We start from the raw sequence: 22436 nt of genomic DNA, 5'->3' as shown, positions 1-22436 counted from the left end.
CACATGCGAAAAGGTGCTGGGAAAGGTGAAGAGAGAGCGGAAGGAGTGGATGAGTGATGACACATGGGAGAAAGTGGAAGAAAGGCGCAAACTGAAAGTGAAGATCGACAACTGTAAAACCAGGAACCAGAAGACCAATGCCATGGAACACTTCAACCAAGCAGATCGGGAAGTCAAGAAAAGTTGCAGGAGAGACAAAAGGAAGTGGATCTCTGACAAGGCTGCAGAAGCAGAGGATGCTGCGTCCAAAAAGACCCTGTACAGCATCACCAAGACTCTGAGTGGAAAAAGAAGGCAAATTAACAAACCAGTAAAAGACAAGGACGGCAAACTGCTAGCAACAAAGGAACAACAAATGGATCGCTGGAGAGACCACTTCAAAGAAATCCTCAACCGCACCCCCCCGCTGGATCCACCAACAGTGGAACCTCCAACAGAGGAGCTAGGTATATGCATTGAACCACCAAACAAAGCAGAGATACATAAAGCCATCTCATCACTCAAGAATGGGAAAGCGGCAGGATCTGATGGGATCCCCCCAGAGGCATGGAAAGCGGCAGGAAACCTTTCGGTTGAAGCTCTACACCCGTTACTTAGCAGGATTTGGCAGGAAGAAAAAATACCTTTAGACTGGAGGAAAGGCACCATAGTAAAAATACCCAAGAAAGGAGACCTGACTCAATGCAAGAACTGGAGGGGCATAATGCTCCTTTCAGTTGCTAGTAAGCTACTTTGTAGGATAATTCTGAACCGGACAGCAAATGCCATGGAATCCAAATTGAGAGACAACCAAGCAGGCTTCCGACCTAACAGATCGTGCAGTGACCAGATTGCGACCCTAAGAATTATCGTGGAACAATCTGCAGAATTGAACTCACAACTGTATGCTGTTTTTATAGACTACGAAAAAGCGTTTGACTCAATCGACAGGACTACACTGTGGAACATCCTGGCTCACTACGGAATCCCCTCAAAGATAATCAACATGATTAAAGTATTCTACACTGACTTCCAAGCACAAGTATCTCATGAAGGAGACCTGACGGAGCCCTTCAACATGGCCACTGGAGTGCGGCAGGGATGCCTCTTGAGCCCGCTGCTTTTCATTACGGCGTTGGACTGGGTATTGAGAGAAACCACCAAAGAGGGAAGGTTAGGGATTCAGTGGACTTTGACGACCATGCTAGATGATCTAGACTTCGCGGATGACCTTGCCCTCCTGAGCCATACCATCAGCCAGATGAGACAGAAGATACAAAGACTAGAACACAGCTCAGGTCAAGTAGGTCTGGTCATAAACGCAAGCAAAACCAAGGAGATGCGAGTTAAAACGCTGGGGAATGCCAAACCTGTGTGTTGCAGAGATACAGAGCTAGAGATAGTGAAAGAGTTCACGTACCTAGGGAGCGTCATCAGCAGTGATGGAGACACATCCAAGGATGTAAAGGCACGCATAGGTAAGGCAAAGGCTGCCTTTGCCCAACTAAAACCAGTCTGGAGGGCCAGGAACATCTCCCTCAGAACCAAGCTACGGATCTTCAATTCCAATGTAAAGACCATCTTGCTATACGGGTGCGAAACCTGGGGTCTAACACAGCTGAACACTCAGAAACTTCAAACCTTCATCAACTCGAGATTACGCTACATCCTAGGCACCTGGTGGCCCAAGAAGATCAGCAACCAACACCTCCTAGAGACGACAGGGCAGGAAGCAGTAGAGATCACAATCAGGCGTAGAAAGTGGAGGTGGATAGGACACACATTGAGAAAACCACCATCAACCATCACAAGAGCTGTGTTAGACTGGAACCCCCAGGGCAAGAGAAGGAGGGGTAGACCCAGACTGTCGTGGAGGAGAGGAGTCAAAAAGGACCTAGAACACGCCAATACCTCATGGCATGAGGCACAGAACATCGCTAGAGACCGCAGCAGATGGCGACGTCTAACTGAGGCCCTATGCTCCAGACGGGGCAAAGAGGATTAAAGTAAAGTAAAGTTACCAAAATGTCTATAAAAACTGTTTTTGGTGTTCAAAAATGGGTCAGTGACGTTTCAGCAGTAGGATGTCAGGGCGGTGCAACGACAGCCAGTGCCACTTTTGTATGGATTTTTTGTTCGTTTGTTTGAAGTGAACTATCTAAGAAACATATCCATTGCAGCATATCAACCAACAATACCTTTTGGGGAGACTTGTTTGAAAGCATAGATAGATAGATAGATAGATAGATAGATAGATAGATAGATAGATAGATAGATAGATAGATAGATAGATAGATAGATAGATAGATAGATAGATAGATAGATAGATAGATAGATAGATAGATAGATAGATAGATAGATACCTTTTGGGGAGACTTGTTTGAAGGCATGGGTGAATATGACCTGGTCCCCAAGGCCAGAGAGCCTGCTCCTAAGATCATCGTACAGAGAGCAAAAAAAGTTAAACAAAACTGACACACAACACGCACACACACACAATACACACACACAATACACACACACACACACACACACACACACACACACACACACACACACACACACACACACTCTTTAACTCCTTGTGCAGCTACCTTTCTCTAGTGTTGGGAGGTTTGCTTCGGCGCGGGACACTGTAGATTCTACAATCTGGAGAGGCAATGTTCTCTGCAAATCAGAAAATGCACAACATAAAATTTAATATGAAGGCATCCACACATTAAAATACTATTTAATGTAGTAAAATCTACAGTACTACTTCATAAAATACATGTAGAATTTGCATATTAAACGCATAATTAACATATTAACATATAATTACATATTAACAGCTAAGTCTTGTACATAGAGTAGATGGATGACATATGTCCTTGTCCAACGTCTTGTTTATGTTACGGGAGAATGTGTCATTTGGGGTAAATGTGCTTTGGGAATCTGACTGCATCGTGTTTGTTTTCATGTGTTAAGCTCCTTTCACTAGAAGAAATTTCCCCCATGGGGGACAATAAAGCTACTACTACTACTACTACTACTACTACTACTACTACTACTACTACTACTAGTACTACTACTACTACTACTACTACTACTACTAGTACTACTACTACTACTACTACTTACTCCGGCGGGGTCCAGGGGGCTGGGGAATACACCAGTGCATAGTCGGTCTCGTGGAGAGAGACATAGGTTGTCTCTGGAGTGTTTGTGTTTATCTGTTGGCAGTGGAGAAGCTACAAAAAAGTGCAGTGCAAAAGTACAAAACCATGTAAGTATGGAGCCATGTGTCATCACTTTTCAGTGACCACCACCCCCAATAAAAGCCATCATACAGTGACAGAGACGCACTGACTAGAGCATAACACTATCCCACTATCCCATCCCGTCCCATTCCGAGCTGGAGTAAAAGAAACAAATCCCATCCCGTCCACTCCTGTAAGAATGTCTCCCAATCCCGCCCACTCCCACTCAAAATCATTCATTTTCATTCATTTTTATTCTCGCTCCTGCCCGCTCCCATTCATCTTTATTCCCGCTCCTGCCCGTTCATCTTTAAAATTTTGACTCCCGCTAGACCCACGGGAATTCCCAAAAAATGTCATCCTCTAGTACTGACCTCTGTTGCTGGAAGGCCCTGAGCTGTTGACGTGTGTGGAGCCAGACTGGTTGGAGCTCAGGCTGGAGGTAGAGGGGCTGGGCTAGAAGAGGCACAGGAGGAGGAAACACATCAGTAGTACAGCAGGGCTTCCTTGGGGCCCACTTGAAATGTTCGTAAGTGTTCGGTACCCACCTCTGTCCCAATAAACAATACAACTCTCTCCCTCCCTCTCTGGGGTCCACACAGAACATATAACAAACACATGTAAAAGCAGGAAAACAATACATTCTTTCCTAGAGTCCACACATGTAGATCATACATAAATACAGTATATCACGAAAGTCAGTACACCCCTCAAAGTTTTTACAGATTTGTGAGTATATCTTTTCATAGGAAAGCATTACAGAAATTTCACTTTGATACAATGATTAGTGACCTTTTAACAATATATTTAACCGCAAACAAGTTTACTTTAGATGGTGTCAAGCTTGTGTGGTGGTAAACAAGTGAGTTTTACAAAAAAAAGTGTATCCTCTCAATAGCCAAGCATGGTAGTGGGACTGACATGGTTTGGGGATGCATGAATGCTGTCAACATTGGCAATCTGAAATACACCTAAAAGAAACATGCATGTCAATATGCACTGTGACTACTGAAGCAGATCATGATATTTTCCACAGGATTGCATTCGAATCTCACACCAATCTATTTAAGCCAGGTGCACACTCAAAATGTAAAAGTTCAATGCAAAGAAAGGTTGAAACGCACACCGATGACCTCCCTTTTAATCCCTTTTCATTTCGAGACGATTCGAGCCAGCACGGCCCCTTCTCTACCGGATTTTAATCTGGGGTGTACTCACTTTTGTGAGTACATGTTCAAACATGAATGGCTGTATTTTGTTTTTTTCTGAGTGAACAAAAAATGTAAGCGGTTAAATATGTTGTTAAAAGGTCATTAATCAATGTGTCAAAGTGACATTTCTGTAATGCTTTCCTATGAAAAGATATACTCACAAATCTGCAAAAACTGTGAGGGGTGTACTCACTTTCATGATATACTGTATTCTGTATTGATATATAATTACTGCGTCATTCTTAATCCATTTCCTTCACATCCTTTTTGCCGACTGAGCAATAGCCCGGGTTGGTACACAAGAGAGGGAGGCACCATCACGAAACCCTGCCTCCGAAGTCATTGGGAAAATCACCAATTATACGCGCTATAAGCATATATAGCATTATTTCCGCGCTATTACCACACAATTGCAATAATAACATGGCAATAGCGCTTTTTATTAGTAGTTATAAGTGATTTTTTTTTGGTGGGCTTTGCGTCTATTTTCCGCGATGGGGGGCGGGGTGATGTGTGGTGGGGTCGGGTCACCAGTTCCTGTTGGATCGCCACTCTGACAGTAGCGTTGTGGAGAGCACGCATATCCAGATTAAACAGGTGCCGGACTTAAACACGATTAAACATGAAAAGAAGGAAGGTCCGCACTGTTGCTGCTCCAGGTTTATTAACACGTTTCGACTGCATGGTCGAAACGTTGTGTTAATAAACCGGGAGCAGCAACAGTGTGCGGACCTTCCTTCTTTTCATGGATCGCCACTCTGACTCTTTTCTAAGTCATCACCTCTCCTCCTCTACCCCTTTGCTCTCAGCTCATACGCAACAGCTCATAACAGCTCATAACAGCAGGAGGGGGTTCTTACTTGCATGTTGAAGACTTCATCCGAGCTCTCTGATTGGCCCGTGATGTTGCTGACCTCATTGGAGGCCTGCGAGGACAGCGAGGATGAGCTGTAGCGGTTGACAGCTGGATAGGTCAGGGGGCTGCCATAGGGAAATGCACAAGACAAGACGCTATTTTAAGGTGCACTGTGTAATTTTTTTTGCAGTTTCTTTCCAGAATTCATGCTGTGAGCAGCATAGTTGCAATACTACTTCGGCCACCATTCTACACAGTGCACCTTTAACGTAATATATGACACTACATTTTGCAGTATATAACGTAACTATATACATGACATAATATGTACCTTCACTGAACTCACTTAAACTATTGTAAAGTAATGTAACAACATATCTTAAAGGACAAATTGCAGCCAATTTCAACATGCAGTTATTGTGCGCATGCTACTCTTGACTAGTCGGAGACCTTACAGTAAGTTCTGCACACCTTCACAAGCTCGGGGAGCGCACAATGGATTCGTTTTTTTTTCAGAAGGCATGGCTTCACCTACCATTTGTACGCCCTTGCTACCAAAAAAATCCTTCTAACTGATTCTCAGTATTTGGTAGAGCCTACAATTCAGTTGCATGACTCCTTGATGCGAGTCGCCATTGTTATTACAGTAAAACAACAATCTCGTCTGCAAGTTTCTGGCCAGAGAACTGTCCAATCCCAAAGGACCGTGCATGTGTGTGTAGCTGGTAGAGGTATACAGGTAGAGAGAACCAGGCTAACTCTTCACTTGTCAGTAGGCTACCCGACGATGATGCGGGTAGAATGGGCTGGATCATAGAAGAAGCTGAATATGCCATGTTGTTAGGTACTGACAAGTCAAGAATATAGAATGAGCAATACAACTGTATGTTGGAACTGGCAGGAATTGTCCTTTAATCTAACAATGTAACTTAACATAAAATCGTAACATAACCTAATATCACATAACTTAACATGACATAACAACATACAGTATCATATTCGATATAACGCAATAATGTAACATATGCAATGCAATTTAATGTAATAATGTAACTCAATGTAAAATTAGACACAGTAACAAAGTCATTTGACACCTGGTTACCCAGTCAGGGACTGTCATCATGGTTGAACCCTGCTCACATGTGGGATGGGATGGGCAGACCACTGGGTACACACACAGGCACACATGACAGCATGACAACTGTGTATATAGGCACAAATGACAAGGATAGGAACTGAAAACACAGGCACAAATGACAAGCTGACAACCAGGTACAAAAAACAACGGGATGAAAATTGGATGCAAAAACACAAATAACGATGTGACCACTGGATCCACAAGCACAGTGATGAGATGACTATTGAATACATAGAGAAAAAAAATATTATATCAGCACTGGGTACTGAGGTAATTTAATGGTACACAAACAAACACAAAGGAAATAACACGTCTACAAGACTGTAGGGGTGTAAATCACAGCCTTCATGACGATACGATACGGTATCGATTTCTTAAATCAGGGATTCGATTTTTTTCGATACTTAAGAATTCCCCCCGATATGATGCGATTCGGTTCGATTCGATTTTTTCCAATTACTTTTCCACTACTATTGTGTTAAGGATCTAGGGCATTGCACAGGGGCCAGCGATTCGATTCTTTTCGATTCTTAAGAATGCCCCACGATACGATGCGATTCGATTAAATCGCCGGCCGACACTTCCGATACATCGATACATTTCGATTTTATTTACATCCCTACAAGACTGTATGCAAGACTGCTCCCAAATGTTATATAACAGTATTGCGGACATTCATTATTTCCTTTAAAGGTGCACTGTGTAAGATTGTAGCCAGAGTAAGCATTGCAACTATCTCTTTTCATGATCATTTTGCAACTAAAAATGTCTATTTCTGGAAATTCAAAATAGCGGACCACGGAGAGGATCCCCATTTTCATGCACGAAAAGTGCAATTTTCCCAGTCATAATGAATACCTAGAATTTGATGGTGGTGGTAAGTATTCATTTGTGAATGGGCAGCATGAATTCTGGAAATAAACTACTAAAAATATTACACAGTGCACCTTTAAGTCATCTTGTTTGGTCCAGCACTTGTGCCACTGATATGCACGCATTCGGCTTTACAAACACACACACAACTCACCTCCGTCTCATGACCATGCGAGAGCCGTCGGGGCTAATGGCGTTGGGCACGGGCGTCCGGCAGTTGCGTGGGCTTCCGCTGCCAAAGTGCATGGGACTGGCACGCACCAGCACATTGAACTCCTGGGGCTGTCAAATACACACCCAGAGAGCAGATGTGAAGGGGAGCATACTGACAATTTAAGTTCAAGATGTCGTGAGTAGAGATCAATGATTATAATCCCTGAATATATATACAGGTAAGGGTCCATGACGTGAGTAGAGATCAATGATTATAATCCCTGAATATATATACAGGTAAGGGTCCATGACTTTTCAGGAGTAGCACACATCAGGGTGATGCAACCACAGCTATTGTCACTATTGTATTGATTAAATTATGATTTTGTTTTTTGTTTTAGTGGATTATCTAAGAAACAAGCATATTCATTTCAGCACATGAATTACCATTTACTAATTCATTTATGTGCATAAGAGTGATTCTACGATTCGGCTGCGCTTTTAAGTCCATGGATTTTATTTGCCATTTCCACTAACTATTAACTGCATCCAATTATGTTTTGGACATTAGCACACATTTATCTTTCATATAATACAGAAAGTGTAGACATGGCATTATTTCCCTCAGCAAGAATGAATATTTAATACTGGTTTTGGGCGTTTTCATGCCGTCCTGTTTTCCAAATGTCAGATTCAGTCTTCATATTAGCATGTAAAGAAACTTGTTTTGCCCAAGACGATTGCAAATGTTCATTCACAGTAATCATCACAATATGACAAAACTGTCAGAAAGACCACTGTCCTTTCCATTATACATGAAATTTGCCATTTTGTGTGTGTCCACGAAAACTGTGTTAACCGTGTCACGGTCTGAAACCCCCTCTATAAATCAGTAATGGTTTGGTCTTAGGCCATACGAATAACATCACGTGATGTCATAACCTCTTTGGCAGGATATGGGAAGACTTTTTGGTAAGTTTTGAGCTCCATCCTTCCATAATTTAATCCATTCTTTTTCATGTTCTCATAGCGGGAAAATTGCCTGTCAACTGTGTTATCAACATATTCATAAGAATCTGAATTAGAAATCACATGTAGAAAAACACAGATAAAGCTTAGAAATACATGAATTGATAAAGGTGTTGTGGTGGAACTTCTGAGGTCCTCAGTTAGCACAACACCATAAAAATGGCTGAAATGTCAAGCCGTGTTACCGTCAATGGTGTTACAATTAGCTATGACAGTCAGGGTTGCCAGATGAGGCTGATGATTTCCAGCCCAAAAAATGTTCAAAACCCGCCTAGAAGCACAAAATCCCGCTTAATTCTATTGAATTCTATGGCAAAAAGTGGACGGGTTTTTCTGCTAAATGCCATTTTTACCCGCACAAGGCCATCCTAAGCAGCCCAATTGGGCGGGAAACAGCAACACTCTGGCAACACTGATGACAGTTGAGGAGGAGTTGAGTAGGAATTTATCTCCATATTGACAGACAAACAAACAAAATAATTTGTGTTCTAGGGAGATGGGTACGTCTGCTCTGTTTTTTTTCCTAAAAAGTGCCGACTTGTTCCCTTGCACTGTTGACCGTAACACAGTTGAGTAACACGGTTGACTGTTTTGAAAGTGTTTTTGAGCTATTGATCCCTTATGTGTTGGAAAAATCCTATGAACAGACACTAGGGATTATCTCTGGAGATGGAAGTCTTGTGTAAGGAGGGTGACTAAATTCAAATCAGACGTTACAGGGATTTATAATGAAAAATGTGTCAGTCTGTATCACAGTGAATCATAAAATCCTACTTATGAAGCTCAACAATCACATTTTCTATATCAGTTGCACAGATTAATGACAACATTATTGCTGAGGGACATAAGCACTTTCAAACGTATGTTGTTTCAACTCTGTAGTATTTTTATATATGTTTGAAATGACATAGTATTTGTCCATAACACTGTTGACAAAATAATCAAGCAAATGTACGCTTTCATTAGAGTATTTATCAAATGATTTAAGGTTAACCATGGCAATTTGTTTGTTTGGAAACTTAAATATATACACTATGTAAACATCTTGGTCATTTAGTGGAAAAAAATACTGATAATTGACATTTTGCTTTTGCCAAAAGCGCAGGCGATTCGTAGAATCACTCATAAGTTGTATTTGTACCACCTGATGTCTGAGCCCAAAAAAAGATGATTGACCCACAACCAGGCTTGAATAGATAGACATGCAGATATACAATAGACAATAGATACATACTTGTAGATAGGCAGACTTTATTGATCTATCTGGGAAACAGTAATTGATTCTGATCTAAGACACTTATTGAAATGTACAGTATACATGGGTTCACTGTGTTTATCAACACGATGCTATGAGGAGGGGACACTGGTAGCCAACCACATTAGCTATTTTTTTGACCGACAGCGGTTTCCAACAGTCAGAGGTTGAGTTGTGCGCAGTTAGTTACGCGCAGTCAGGGGAAAACAAAAATTTAGAACCCATGTATAGGCAAACTTACTAGCTGCCATTCAAGGTTTACACAAACAAAAAATTAAATGTTAGCTCTTACTTAGTTTAACTTAATTATTTGACCTCATGGATCAATTCTATTCAACCCCCCATCCCCCAAAACAACATCTATCCGTTGACATAAAAACATGGCCAACCATGGATTAACACTGGCAAATGTTTTTTTCTTTGTGCCCCAAAAAGCCAAGAGGACCTACCTGTAGACCAAGGCTGGAACGCATCATGTGAAACTGGTCCACCAGCTTTTTGTGCAGAGGCCGCATGTCGTGCGGCACAAACTTCTCATGCACAGCCAAACCAAACTCTAGGATATGGGCCTAAAATAGAAACACAGCATTTATGTAACTTCACAGAAGGAAATCAGTTGGACTTCAAAAGCAACATTCCCATAGGAATTGCAGGCATGCTGTACAGAAGAGTATGCTGCATGATACATCAACATTCTAAATCGATGATGACATTTCATGATGGCATTCTATTAGTTAGGAAGTGATCAAGCGGACATATTCCTCAAGTACCTGCTCAAACATCAGCTCTCTCAGACGAGTGATCTTATCTGAGTCCTGAGGGTGGTTTGCGATGTAGTCTTTCGCAAAGAAAGCCTTGAAAGAACACATACAGACACATGGGAGGGACAATACCTCATTAGTGTAAATATAAAATCCCTTGGCAATGTATCCTTTTACATCATGCGTGAATACTGTTGTGCGATTATTATAACTATGTTAATATTTTCATCATATACGTACTGTATGTAAGCAGTATACCTATATGTATAAAGTGTATAATAAAGTATATGGCTGTGCATTATACGGATGAAATCTTGAATATGATACTCAGGAAATAAGCGGAATCGTGACCATATTTGACATTTTCATTTCTTCCCTAGTCTTCCTCCTCCTTGCCCTCAACACCAACAATACCATTCTGTTTCCAGAAGATGCTCAACCTTCTGTTTACAGTCAACAATTCATATCAATAATAAATAGCACAGCGGCTCACGCAGCAGGAAGCCACACTGCAGCCGGGAGACCAAGTCAATGATGGTTGGATAACCAGTTGCTAAGCAACTATCAGAATTTAAACAAACAACAGCATCAAACCAATAAGTGTTAATTAAGTTTGCAATTAAGATAGAAAAATAATTTGCACTTTTTAGTAGAGATTATGCTAACATTTTCCATGAAATTGTTGATTTATCTTTAAAATGTAACCCCGGGCATTTTTTGTTTAGAATGTGGTGGTTTAGTATAGTAGGCCTATATTGTTTTGGGGGGAACGCCTCTACACAGAACAATATATATAACAATAAATGAAAGAAAAGTGGCATTATGATATGGTGTAGAGTACTGTATTGTTTCAGTAAATTACAGTATTGTAATACTGCTTTGGGGAGTGTCTACAAACATCCCTTATCATTAAAATACATCAGCAAAGGCCGCTCCCAAATCCAAACCACCTGAGAGCCATAGAACCACAAAAAAAACAAAGAACCCTAAACATTTAGGCACACAGTATTCTTGTATTCCTCCACAGACACTCTGGTAGCATACAAAACCCACAAACCATAACAATAATCTTTAAAAAATTATGAGAGAAAAACAATAGCAACAAACAACAATGTCCTCTTCCACAGACCTCCTGGTAGCGCGCCAGTCCCCCGTTGACGGCGGCGTCGATGACCCCGTTGAGGCACATGGTGAGCGGGTTGCTGTTCTGCATCTGTCGCGTCTGGCACTGCGCAATCAGCGTCCGCAGCTGCAGGTTCTTGTTCTCAATGACCTCTGTGGCGTTCTCCAGCGGGCTCATCTCCACCTGGAAATCACAGCAGAGAGCAAATGTATTATACTTCTTATATGAGTGATTCTCTAATTCGCCTACACGTTTAAGTCCGTGGATGTTATTTGGCAATTCCACTAACTATTAACTGCATCCAATGATGTTTTGGACATTAGAAAACATTTATCTTTCATATAATACAGAAAGTGTAGACATAGCATTATTTCTCTCAGCAAGAATGAATATTTAATACTGGTTTTGGGCGTTTTCATGCCGTCCTGTTTTCCAAATGTCAGATTCAGTCTTCATATTAGCATGTAAAGAAACTTGTTTTGCCCAAGACGATTGCAAATGTTGATTCACAGTAATCATCACAATATGACAAAACTGTCAGAAAGACCACTGTCCTTTCCATTATACATGAAATTTGCCATTTTGTGTGTGTCCACGAAAACTGTATTAACCGTGTCACGGTCTGAAACCTCCTCCATAAATCAGTAATGGTTTGGTCTTAGGCCATACGAATAACATCACGTGATGTCATAACCTCTTTGGCAGGATACGGGAAGACTTTTTGGTCAATTTTGAGCTCCATCCTTCCATAATTTAATCCATTCTTTTTCATGTTCTCATAGCGGGAAAATTGCCTGTCAACTGTGTTATCAACATATTCATAAGAATCTGAATTAGAAATCACATGTAGAAAAACACAGATAAAGCATACAGATACATGAATTGATTAAGGTGTTGTGGTGGAACTTCTGAGGTCCTCAGTTAGCACAACACCATAAAAATGGCTGAAATGTCAACGGTGTTACCGTCAATGGTGTTACAATTAAGTATGACAGTCAGGGTTGCCAGATGAGGCTGATGATTTCCAGCCCAAAAAATGATCAAATGATCCGCCCTAAAAACCCGCCCAATTCTATTGATTTATATGGCAGTGGGAAGGTTTTTCTGATAGATGCCATTTTTACCCGCACACGGCCATCCTAAGCAGCCTAATTGGGCGGGAACCAGCCCAATCTGGCAACACTGATGACAGTTGAGGAGGAGTATGTTTTTGCCAATTTATATCCATATTGACAGACAAACAAACAAAATAATTTGTGTTCTAGGGAGATGGGTTTGTCTGCTCTGTTTTTTTTTCTCCTAAAAAAGTGCCGACTTGTTCCCCTGCACTGTTGACCGTAACACAGTTGAGTAACACGGTTGACTGTTTTGAAAGTGTTTTTGCGCTATTGATCCCTTATGTGATGGAAAAATCCTATGAACATACACTAGGGATTATCTCTGGAGAAGGAAGTCTTGTGTAAGGAGGGTGACTATATTCAAATCAGACGTTACAGGGATTTATAATGAAAAATGTGTCAGTCTGTATCACAGTGACTCATAAAATCCTACTTATGAAGCTCAACAATCACATTTTCTATATCAGTTGCACAGATTAATGACAACATTACTGCTAAGGGACATAAGCACTTTCAAACATATATTGCTTCAACTCTGTAGTATTTTTATATATGTTTGAAATGACATAGTATTTGTCCATAACACTGTTGACAAAATAATTAAGCAAATGTTCGCTTTCATTAGAGTATTCATCAAATGATTTAAGATTAAGCTTGGCAATTTGTTTGTTTGGAAACTTAAATATATACACTATGTAAACATCTAGGTCATTTAGTTGAAAAAAATACTGATAATTGACATTTTGATTTTGCCAAAAGCGTAGGGGAATCGTAGAATCACTCACATACTACAATTCTACTAATCTTTAACAATTCTTAGTGCAATTACACAAGGATTACATTGATTTTTTTATTTACTTTACTTTTTTACATAGAAATACAATGAAAAAGTATGACATGCCGTCAAATTATAGTAGACATTACACATGTCGTTATATGATCCCTTCATCATAGACGGACATTTCTAACCTTAACCTTGTTTCTTTGCATCTTATGCATAGACTTCACAGACATTTGAATCAACTTCCCTGGGGTGCATTTCTCAAAATCGTAGTTGTTAGCCAGTTAGCAACTCCCGTAGTTGGGAAAATGCATTGCAAACAACAAAGTAACTCATTTAGTTAGCAACTATGGTTTCGAAAAATGCAACCCAGTTTAGTTTTTAGCTTTTGTTAGAGAGGATTTACTCACCAAGTCCCTCTTGTCCACCTCGAACCAGCGAGAGATTCCGGGCAGGCTCTGGGCCAGAGTCAGAGTAGTGCGCTCCACCCACAAGCTCTATATACACCACAGGAACACACAGTCAATATAATACTTGTACAATCACTACGTTTACATGAGAAATTTAATTCCGAATTAACTCACTTTAATTCTGAATAAAGGTTTATTCCGCTTTGAAAACGTCATGTAAACACTACACAAGTCGGAATTAAATGAAAGATCAAAGGAAACTCGACCAAACTATTTAATTCAGAATTATTAATTCGGAATTTAAAACGCCATGTAAACGTAACCAATGTGTTAAGCTACTGTAAGAACCAATGCAATGGCACAAAAAAACCTAAACGAAAAGATGCCAAACGAACCTTGAACTCGTTCTCCTTGTCTTTGGTGCCTTTGTGGAAGGGGCGGTCGTAACGGAACTTCCAGATGTGGTTGACCTTGTAGAAGCTCTTGATGTTGTTGGGCACCCCGTCCCTCTGGAGCACGTCCTGGCCCTCGGGCACCGGGCTCACTGCATAGATCTGCAGGTCTGCAGCCAGCAGTCAAGGCAATATGGAGCACAGAAGCACCTTTCTCTCTCTTACACAATACACACACTCACACAGACACACATGCACACACACACGCACACATACACGCACGCGCACATGCAAGCACACACACATACAGTACGCATGCACCAGCACAGCTGTGGTACACACACACACAAAAGCACACTACATCGATCCACAACTATTTGGGCCAAAATAACAGCTTTTGTTTAAATATTTATGAACACATCAGCAGGTGTCTGCAAGCAAGGTGTCTAATAATTTTCAGTTGTTAAGTTCTCAGCTGTTAAGTTCTACCATTCTAGAAAACAATGAACACACCAAAATAATACATACAATATACAGGGTATTATATAATTGATGATGATAATGATATTGAAACGCAATATCATTGTATAAAGATTGCATTATTGCACTACTGATTTCAAGTGGTCTCAGAGTAGCTAAAGCTGATAAAGTCATGACAACAGCATTCAGCGTGAACAAACTGCATGTTGGAGGCAGAGTGATGTGCTATTTCACAGAGAGCTGCAGCACATGGACAAGGAGTGAGACTCAGCAATGAGGGGAGGGGAGGAACATGGAGGAGACAAGGAGATACAGTGGTGTACAGTGGAGCAGGAGAGCTGCGGAGAGGAGAGAAGAGGAGAGGAAGGGTGAGGAGAGGGGAGGGGAGTTGAGGAGAGGAGAGGAGAGGAGAGGAGAGGAGAGGAAAAGAGAGGAGAGGAGGGTGGGGAGAGAAGAGAAGAGAAGAGGAGAGGAGGAGAGGGGTAAGGAGATACAATGGTATACAGGGGAGCAGGAGAGCTGCGGAGAGGAGGAGACAGAAGACGAGAGGAGAGCAGAGGAGAGAAGAGAGGAGGCATGGAGAGAGGAGAGGAGAGGAGAGAAAAAGAGGGGTGAGAAGAGGAGAGGAGGGGAGAGCAGGGGAGAGGGGATGAGAGGAGAGGAGAGCAGGGGAGAGGGGATGAGAGGAGAGGAGAGGAGGTGTGAAGAGAGGAGAGCAAGGGGGAACAGGATAGTAAAGAAGTGGAGAGGAGAGGAGAGGAGAGGAGAGGAGAGGAGAGGGCAACAGAGGTGCTGTGGGCATTACTGGGGTGTGGTCGTATATGAGCAAAAAGTGAGGGAGGAGGGATGTGAAGTGGAAGAGGGGGAAGAGGACAGGGGGGAGGAGGTACAGGGGCACAGACAGAGGAGGGGTAGGTAGGGAAGAGGGTAGAGGAGGGAATGAGGGTGGGGGAGAGAGAGAAGGGAGAAGGAAGAATAGAATAAAGAGGGGTGGGGCGTGTAGGGAGGGATACACTGCGCCTCGGCCTGCAGAATGGTCTGGTCTGGCGGGTTAGCATGCTGCATGGCGATGGCGTGGGGGAACTCGCTCAGCATTCGCTGCTGGAAGGCTTCCAGGCGCTCATAGTCATTCCCCCGGCACACAAACTCCTTATTCTGCAAGCGAGACATAGACATAGTGGGCTTAGGGCAAACCTGAGGACAACCTTCCAAATGCACCTCCTGAAACAAAATGTGACTGCAGCATAATGTTGGCATCTACTACGGCACAAAAAGCATGCTACCTAATTATGCAAGCTGTGCTGTGATTGCATGGTATTTTCCAGGCATAAAACATAATTAAAAATCTTTTGGATCTTGCAGCGTATTTTAAAACACATGATAATAATCTTTTATTTCACCTAGAGCCATACCAATACTTGGGCGAAAAGTCGACTGTTACAATGTCAACAGTTGTGTTTACCCGTAAGAAGAAGGGGAACTTCTTGCCGTAGAACCCGATTCTGAAAAACTCTGGTTCCAGTCTCTGCTGGTTCATGATTTTGTCGTATAGAGAGGCTTCCATCATCTGCAGCGGGAGAGACAAGCACAACGGTTCATATACTGTATATTGATTTTGTAGGTAAAACTACATTTATTGGACGTGAGGAGTATTCTTCCTCACGCAAGGGCACCAAAATATGTAGGGGTAATCCCACATTTATGGCTACGGGGACTATTCTTCCGCACACACGGGCACCAAAATATGTAGGGTCAACTACAATTAATGGGTACGACGTTAAATGTAGGGGAAGTACAGTAAATGTAATTATAATTACATGAATAAGTATACAATTCTTATACAGTTCCAAATATGTAATGTGTTATTACTATATGTGAGGAATAAGAGTATAAGAACTTATGCATGAAGAGTGTGTTAAACTCTTCACGCTGGGTATCAATAATGTGTAGGTGTGTACTTATGGAATCGTCAATTGTCTAATTAATGATTGCATAAAACACGGTTCATGACCGTCTCATAAAATCATGACCATTATTGACTAATAATCTGAAGGTTTTGTGTGAATTCTTTTCTGGTTGACTTCGTAGAAATTGTTCAAATAAGACAAACACAGTTCACCACAATGTACATTTATTGTAAAAGCATCATCCGGTCATAACACTGATACAGCCAATGTGACTTGCAGGGCATAAGAACTTAGGTAAAATATACAATATATACACGGGGTATGAGAGGATGCGCTCTGTGTGTGTGTGTGGATGTGTACGCTATGCGAGAGAGGGAAGGAGAGAGAGAGAAGGGGGAGGCGCGCGCTCGATAGAGCCGCGCACATCTGACACCGCGTGTGCGGAGCGGTGGGAGGAGAGAGAGAGAGTGAGAGATGTATGTTCTATGAACTATGGTTCAAATGATTCTGCGCAGCGCTTGCGCGCAGGACCGAAATATGAGATACGAGGAGGGGCGTTAAGCTTTCGGCTGATGAAGCGGGAACTTATCTTCAAGATAGAATTCAAGCTAATCAGAGAATACTGTCCTTTGTCTAAAGGCTTTACAGTATGTGTGGGGGAGGGAAAAGGGAGCGCTTGGCGCGCTTTTCCGACAATAGCTTACGTACTCGACTCAGTGACTCTATGGGTTAAAACACTGGTACGTGTATCTCTGTGAGTGGGTAATTTACATGCGGGTGCAAGTATGGCCTATGGCAATATTGCAACTAATGTAAACTAAGAATAGCGTGTGGCTATCTGTGGTGATGAGAGGGGAGAAAGAGAGAAAGAAAAGAAAGAACAGATAGAACAAAATAACCCAAAATAAAATATATCACACTCTACAAGTGTGGATATTTAAACACAACTCCTCAAAGCTATGTAACAGTCCTAACTGCATATATATGCCCATGGTGCTTACTGCGTTATCCTTGGTAGGAAGAGAGAGAATTCCTTTGATCTCTCGGGCGAAGTGGGTGTGCGCGTCGCTGTGCGCGCGAGTTTCCTTTGTTCTCCAAGCTGCTCGGGTAGGCTACTGTCTGGGGTCCGAGCGATACCACGCGGTTCCGGCGCGAGGCTGTGATATGTCCAAAAAGTCTTGCTTCGTTGAACGGGGAAAAGGAAAGTGGTATTTCGTTGTGTAGTCCGATTGTCTTTGCGGGGCGTCCTGAAGGTCCAATGAGAAAGGGGTGCACGCAGGTCCGCTCCACGCGTAGTAACTATACCGGCTGTCCACTCTCTTGGGGGGACAGACAATCAGGCTCAGCCGAGTCTCCGTCGACTCTAGGCGAGGTCCTTGAATTCGGTACTAGTAAAAAGATTAACAATTGTCCGTACAAAAGTTATCCTATAGCGCGTGAGTTCCTCGTGGGTCCTGACTCACTGCTCTCCTAGCAGTGTCCGCAAAAGTCAAATGCAATACAAACGAAAACCGGTTGAAGGAAGAAATATATCGACTGTAGTGTTAACCTGGCCAAGATAACTTACAGTTTCAATAATTTCTAAAATAGACGTCTCTCCAAGGAGACGTGTCCTGGCACGTCTCACATCTCGATGGAGGAAGTGGGCTTCGGGGTGACTCTATTGTTTCATACCTTTACCTGGGGTTTTATACATACGGGGCGGGGCTGAGCCACGTATGTAATCTGATCAGGTACAGTAGGAAACAAAATGGTGTCTGTATTTTACAAAATGGCGGACATTCGTAAAATAAGGGGAAATGAATTAAACTTTAGGGGTAATAATGCCTACAGCTCCCCCTTTTGGCTATCGAAGGGAGATTGCAGTGTCTCTTTGATAGGCACATGGCACTTTACTCCTGTTTAAGTTCATTTGTCCAAAAGTGGTAATCCAATGTTTGTCCATATGGTAATTCCACTGTGCGCTGGAGCGCGCTATGTCCATGATGCTGTGATGTCCAAGGACGGTTCCTGTGGAGTGTCCTTTTGGAAAAGTTCATGTGATGGGCATATGAATAGTCCATGCAGTATTTAGCACTCTGGGCTGAGAATGGGCATAGCACTTTGGGCAATAGATTTTATCTGTCTAGAATCTAAATTCGAACAAACAAAATCATGAAAAATAATAAAAGAGAAGAGAGAAGAAAGAGAAGAAAGTGAAGAAAAGGCATGGTGAGGGAGAGGTGGAACCATGTGTCAGCTAGCCTAATCTTCGTGGACACTATACGGATGGCGGAGCTTTTGACGTCTGCAGCTGTCAATCACATAGCCATGTGGTCAGTGTCAGTTGTGTTGTTGTTGTGAAGCATGCCGTGGCATGAGGCGTGTATGTGGATACACTGTGGAGTGAGGTTGGAGAGATGGATGTGCTCCATCTTGCCAGTGTGTGAATAACAAACAAATGTAACATTGCCAAAACTACAACTAGATATATTAATGTGAGTGCATTTTACTAATGGTACTTTCGTGCTGGTTTACCATAACGCTTCTGTTAGTCAGGTTGGCGCTGCGCTTTCCTTTCGGGCCCTGAAAGGTATGCTTGCCTATGCACTGTCTAAAGCATGCGTGCGTAAAATGGGATCGCATATAATAATCCTGCATAGTGTGATGGAATGTACAGTGTTGGTTAGTAGGTGGTTAACTGTGACTAAGACTTATGATGCATATTTATGGCTTTGGCGAAGTATGCAAATTTAGTCTGTGAGACTGATGTCTGATGTTAGTCTGTTAGTCTGTCGCGCTATGGGACAGGGATGAGTCGTGCTGGACCCATCTCTGTCGCCGCTGGCGACGGTGACGCGGAGTGGGTGAATCTAGCTCGCTAGAGCTTTGGTCAGATCCATCTGACGAATCTTGGTCATTCGTATCGCGCCATGACTGTGCAGAACGGGAGTCGGACTCATGGGAGCCGGGGTTAGTCCACTGGTCCTGATTATGAACAGGTTGGCGGTTGCGCCTTCTGTTTCGTTTACGCCTACGTGTGTTGTGCGTAATGTGGCTGTAATGCTGATAAGGGAGTTGTCCCCCTCTCGCTATAATGTTCTGCTGGTGGTGCCATTCGTTTTGCTGTGGGTTAGTCAAGTGTTGCTTAGGGCCATCTCTGTCTGGCCCCCCTTTATGGGCCGCTTCGAAGCTCGTCAGCCGGGGCTGTGCCGTGGGCTGATGGCATGGGTTGAGAGCGCTCGGCTGAGACCTGTCTGCAGGCGTAACCGCTTCCCAAACCATGTGTGCGAGCCGGCGCATTTCAAGCATCGTGTGACGTTTGCGTCTACACGCGACTTTAACCTCTGTACGAATGCTACCATGGAGATTGTGTAAGAAGAGTGATTGAAAGTGCGCATCTTCTTCTAAGCCTGGTGTTGCCCTACCCTCAAAGTAGGCTGTGTGTAACCGACTGAAATATGCGCGAGGGGGTTCAGACCTCTGATGTCTGACCCTCAAAGCATTGAGCACCGCAGACGGGTAGTCTCTAGGACGCTCGTACTCTCCTATCATCCATGCGCGTAATTTGGGATAGCTATCAGCTATGTCTGGGGAAAGTGAATCCAAATCCTTGCGCACTCTGGGGCCGGATGTTTTCCAAATTAGTTTAACTTTCTCATATGACGTTGCGTCTGGCATGTCTTGGAAACATCGTTCTATTTCTCTGAAATAGTCACTCACGTGTCTGTTTGTACCGTAAGGGTCAAACTTCTCAACATCTTGTGCCAGTATATCAAGAACACGGAGTCTAGCTACGCGGGTCGTCTCTGCGTTACGCGTGTGAGACCCATCGGAGCAATCTGTCTCTGAGCTGCTGTGACAATCGCGTGTGCGGGGTCTTCCCCGGGCTGCGACTGGCTGTGGGGTGACTATGGGGACAATCTCGTTTCTGTCTACCTCATACACTGGACTCTTTTCCTGGGTGGCCTTCTCGCTGGCTTGCGTGGAATGGTCTAAGTGTGTCACCTGTATTGTCTCGGGATTCTCACGAGACGGGAGGAGGGGCTGCTGTTCTACAGCATTCTTACTACCTATTATGGCTGCCTCCAATATGCTCATGCGATTAGAAAAGCTTTCTTGCGTGTGCTTAAGCTCATTTCTAATTTCATTGGCTTCTCTAGCTACCTTTTCACGGTCAGCTATGACGTCATGCACTTCAGTGCGGAGCTGGTTGATTTGCAATCTCAGCTCGTGGGATTGGAGCAAAATTAACATGCCTATTGCTTCTTGGCTATCGGCAGTTGATTTTGGGGCATTGATTTGCAATAGCGTTTTCTGAATTTCTAGCGTGCATTGTTCCTGACTGAGATTTTGAACCTTCAGTCTATTATGCAACGAGACCTGGGTAAGGTCTGCGATGAGATCAGAAAGCTGCGGGTTTTGACCGCTTTCTAGACAGTTAGAGGGTGCCATTTTGTTGGCAACAAAATGAATAACTAATTATGCTGGTAATTAATCTGTTAATTAATTTAAATTCAATTCAAAATAATCAAACTGTTAATTACAGTAATAATCAATTAATTCGGGGTTTACTAACTAACCGTTGCTGGGGTGTTAGTATGTTCTCACACTGTTGACTACTGTCTATACGCATCTGAATGTATATTTTAGCAGTTGTCTAATGCAAACAGTATTTCATCTGTATTTGTACAAGTTCTAGAAGTCATTAAACCAGTCCTCGGGCGGGGCTCCAAAATATGTAGGTAAAACTACATTTATTGGACGCGAGGAGTATTCTTCCTCACGCAGGGGCACCAAAATATGTAGGGGTAATCCCACATTATTGGGTACGGGGACTATTCTTCCGCACACACGGGCAACAAAATATGTAGGGTCAACTACAATTAATGGGTACGACGTTAAATGAAAGGAAAGTACAGTAATGTAATTATAATTACATTAATAAGTATACAATTCTTATACAGTTCCAAATATGTAATGTGTTATTACTATATGTGAGGAATAAGAGTATAAGAACTTATGCATGAAGAGTGTGTTAAACTCTTCACGCTGGGTATCAATAATGTGTAGGTGTGTACTTATGGAATCGTCAATTGTCTAATTAATGATTGCATAAAACACGGTTCATGACCGTCTCATAAAATCATGACCATTATTGACTAATTATCTGAAGGTTTTGTGTGAATTCTTTTCTGGTTGACTTCGTAGAAATTGTTCAAATAAGACAAACACAGTTCACCACAATGTACATTTATTGTAAAAGCATCATCCGGTCATAACACTGATACAGCCAATGTGACTTGCAGGGCATAAGAACTTAGGTAAAATATACAATATATACACGGGGTATGAGAGGATGCGCTCTGTGTGTGTGTGTGGATGTGTACGCTATGCGAGAGAGAGAAAGAGAGAGAGAGGAGAGAGGCGCACGCTCGATGGAGCCGCGCACACCTGACACCGCGTGTGCCGAGCGGTGGGCGGAGAGAGAGAGAGTGAGAGATGTATGTTCTAAGAACTATGGCTCAAATGATCCTGCGCAGCGCTGCACGCAGGACCGAAATATGAGATACGAGGAGGGGCGTTAAGCTTTCGGCTGATGAAGCGGGAACTTATCTTCAAGATAGAATTCAAGCTAATCAGAGAATACTGTCCTTTGTCTAAAGGCTTTACAGTATGTGTGGGGGAGGGAAAAGGGAGCGCTTGGCGCGCTTTTCCGACAATAGCTTACGTACTCGACTCGATAACTCTA

At 42.6% G+C, this 22436-nt stretch overlaps 1 protein-coding gene across 1 annotated transcript in view; it reads right to left on the bottom strand.

The window, feature by feature from the left end:
* dock4 (dedicator of cytokinesis 4) overlaps positions 1-22436 on the bottom strand; it is an 81248-nt gene that overhangs the window by 2541 nt on the left and 56271 nt on the right. Inside the window, exons 39-51 of the mRNA XM_063197098.1 lie at positions 16261-16365; positions 15812-15953; positions 14322-14488; positions 13927-14013; positions 11624-11800; positions 10504-10587; positions 10183-10302; positions 7451-7578; positions 5290-5410; positions 3593-3674; positions 3100-3209; positions 2574-2646; positions 2343-2410 (exon numbers count right to left, since the gene is read on the bottom strand). Of these exons, the coding sequence (XP_063053168.1) occupies positions 2343-2410; positions 2574-2646; positions 3100-3209; positions 3593-3674; positions 5290-5410; positions 7451-7578; positions 10183-10302; positions 10504-10587; positions 11624-11800; positions 13927-14013; positions 14322-14488; positions 15812-15953; positions 16261-16365 (1464 nt within the window). The remainder of the gene's footprint in view (positions 1-2342; positions 2411-2573; positions 2647-3099; positions 3210-3592; positions 3675-5289; positions 5411-7450; positions 7579-10182; positions 10303-10503; positions 10588-11623; positions 11801-13926; positions 14014-14321; positions 14489-15811; positions 15954-16260; positions 16366-22436) is intronic.

This window comes from Engraulis encrasicolus, chromosome 4 (assembly GCF_034702125.1).
Source record: "Engraulis encrasicolus isolate BLACKSEA-1 chromosome 4, IST_EnEncr_1.0, whole genome shotgun sequence".
Classification (NCBI taxonomy): Eukaryota; Metazoa; Chordata; class Actinopteri; order Clupeiformes; family Engraulidae; genus Engraulis; species Engraulis encrasicolus.
Note: the sequence above shows the minus strand (reverse complement) of the source record. Positions and strands in the feature narration are given on the sequence as shown.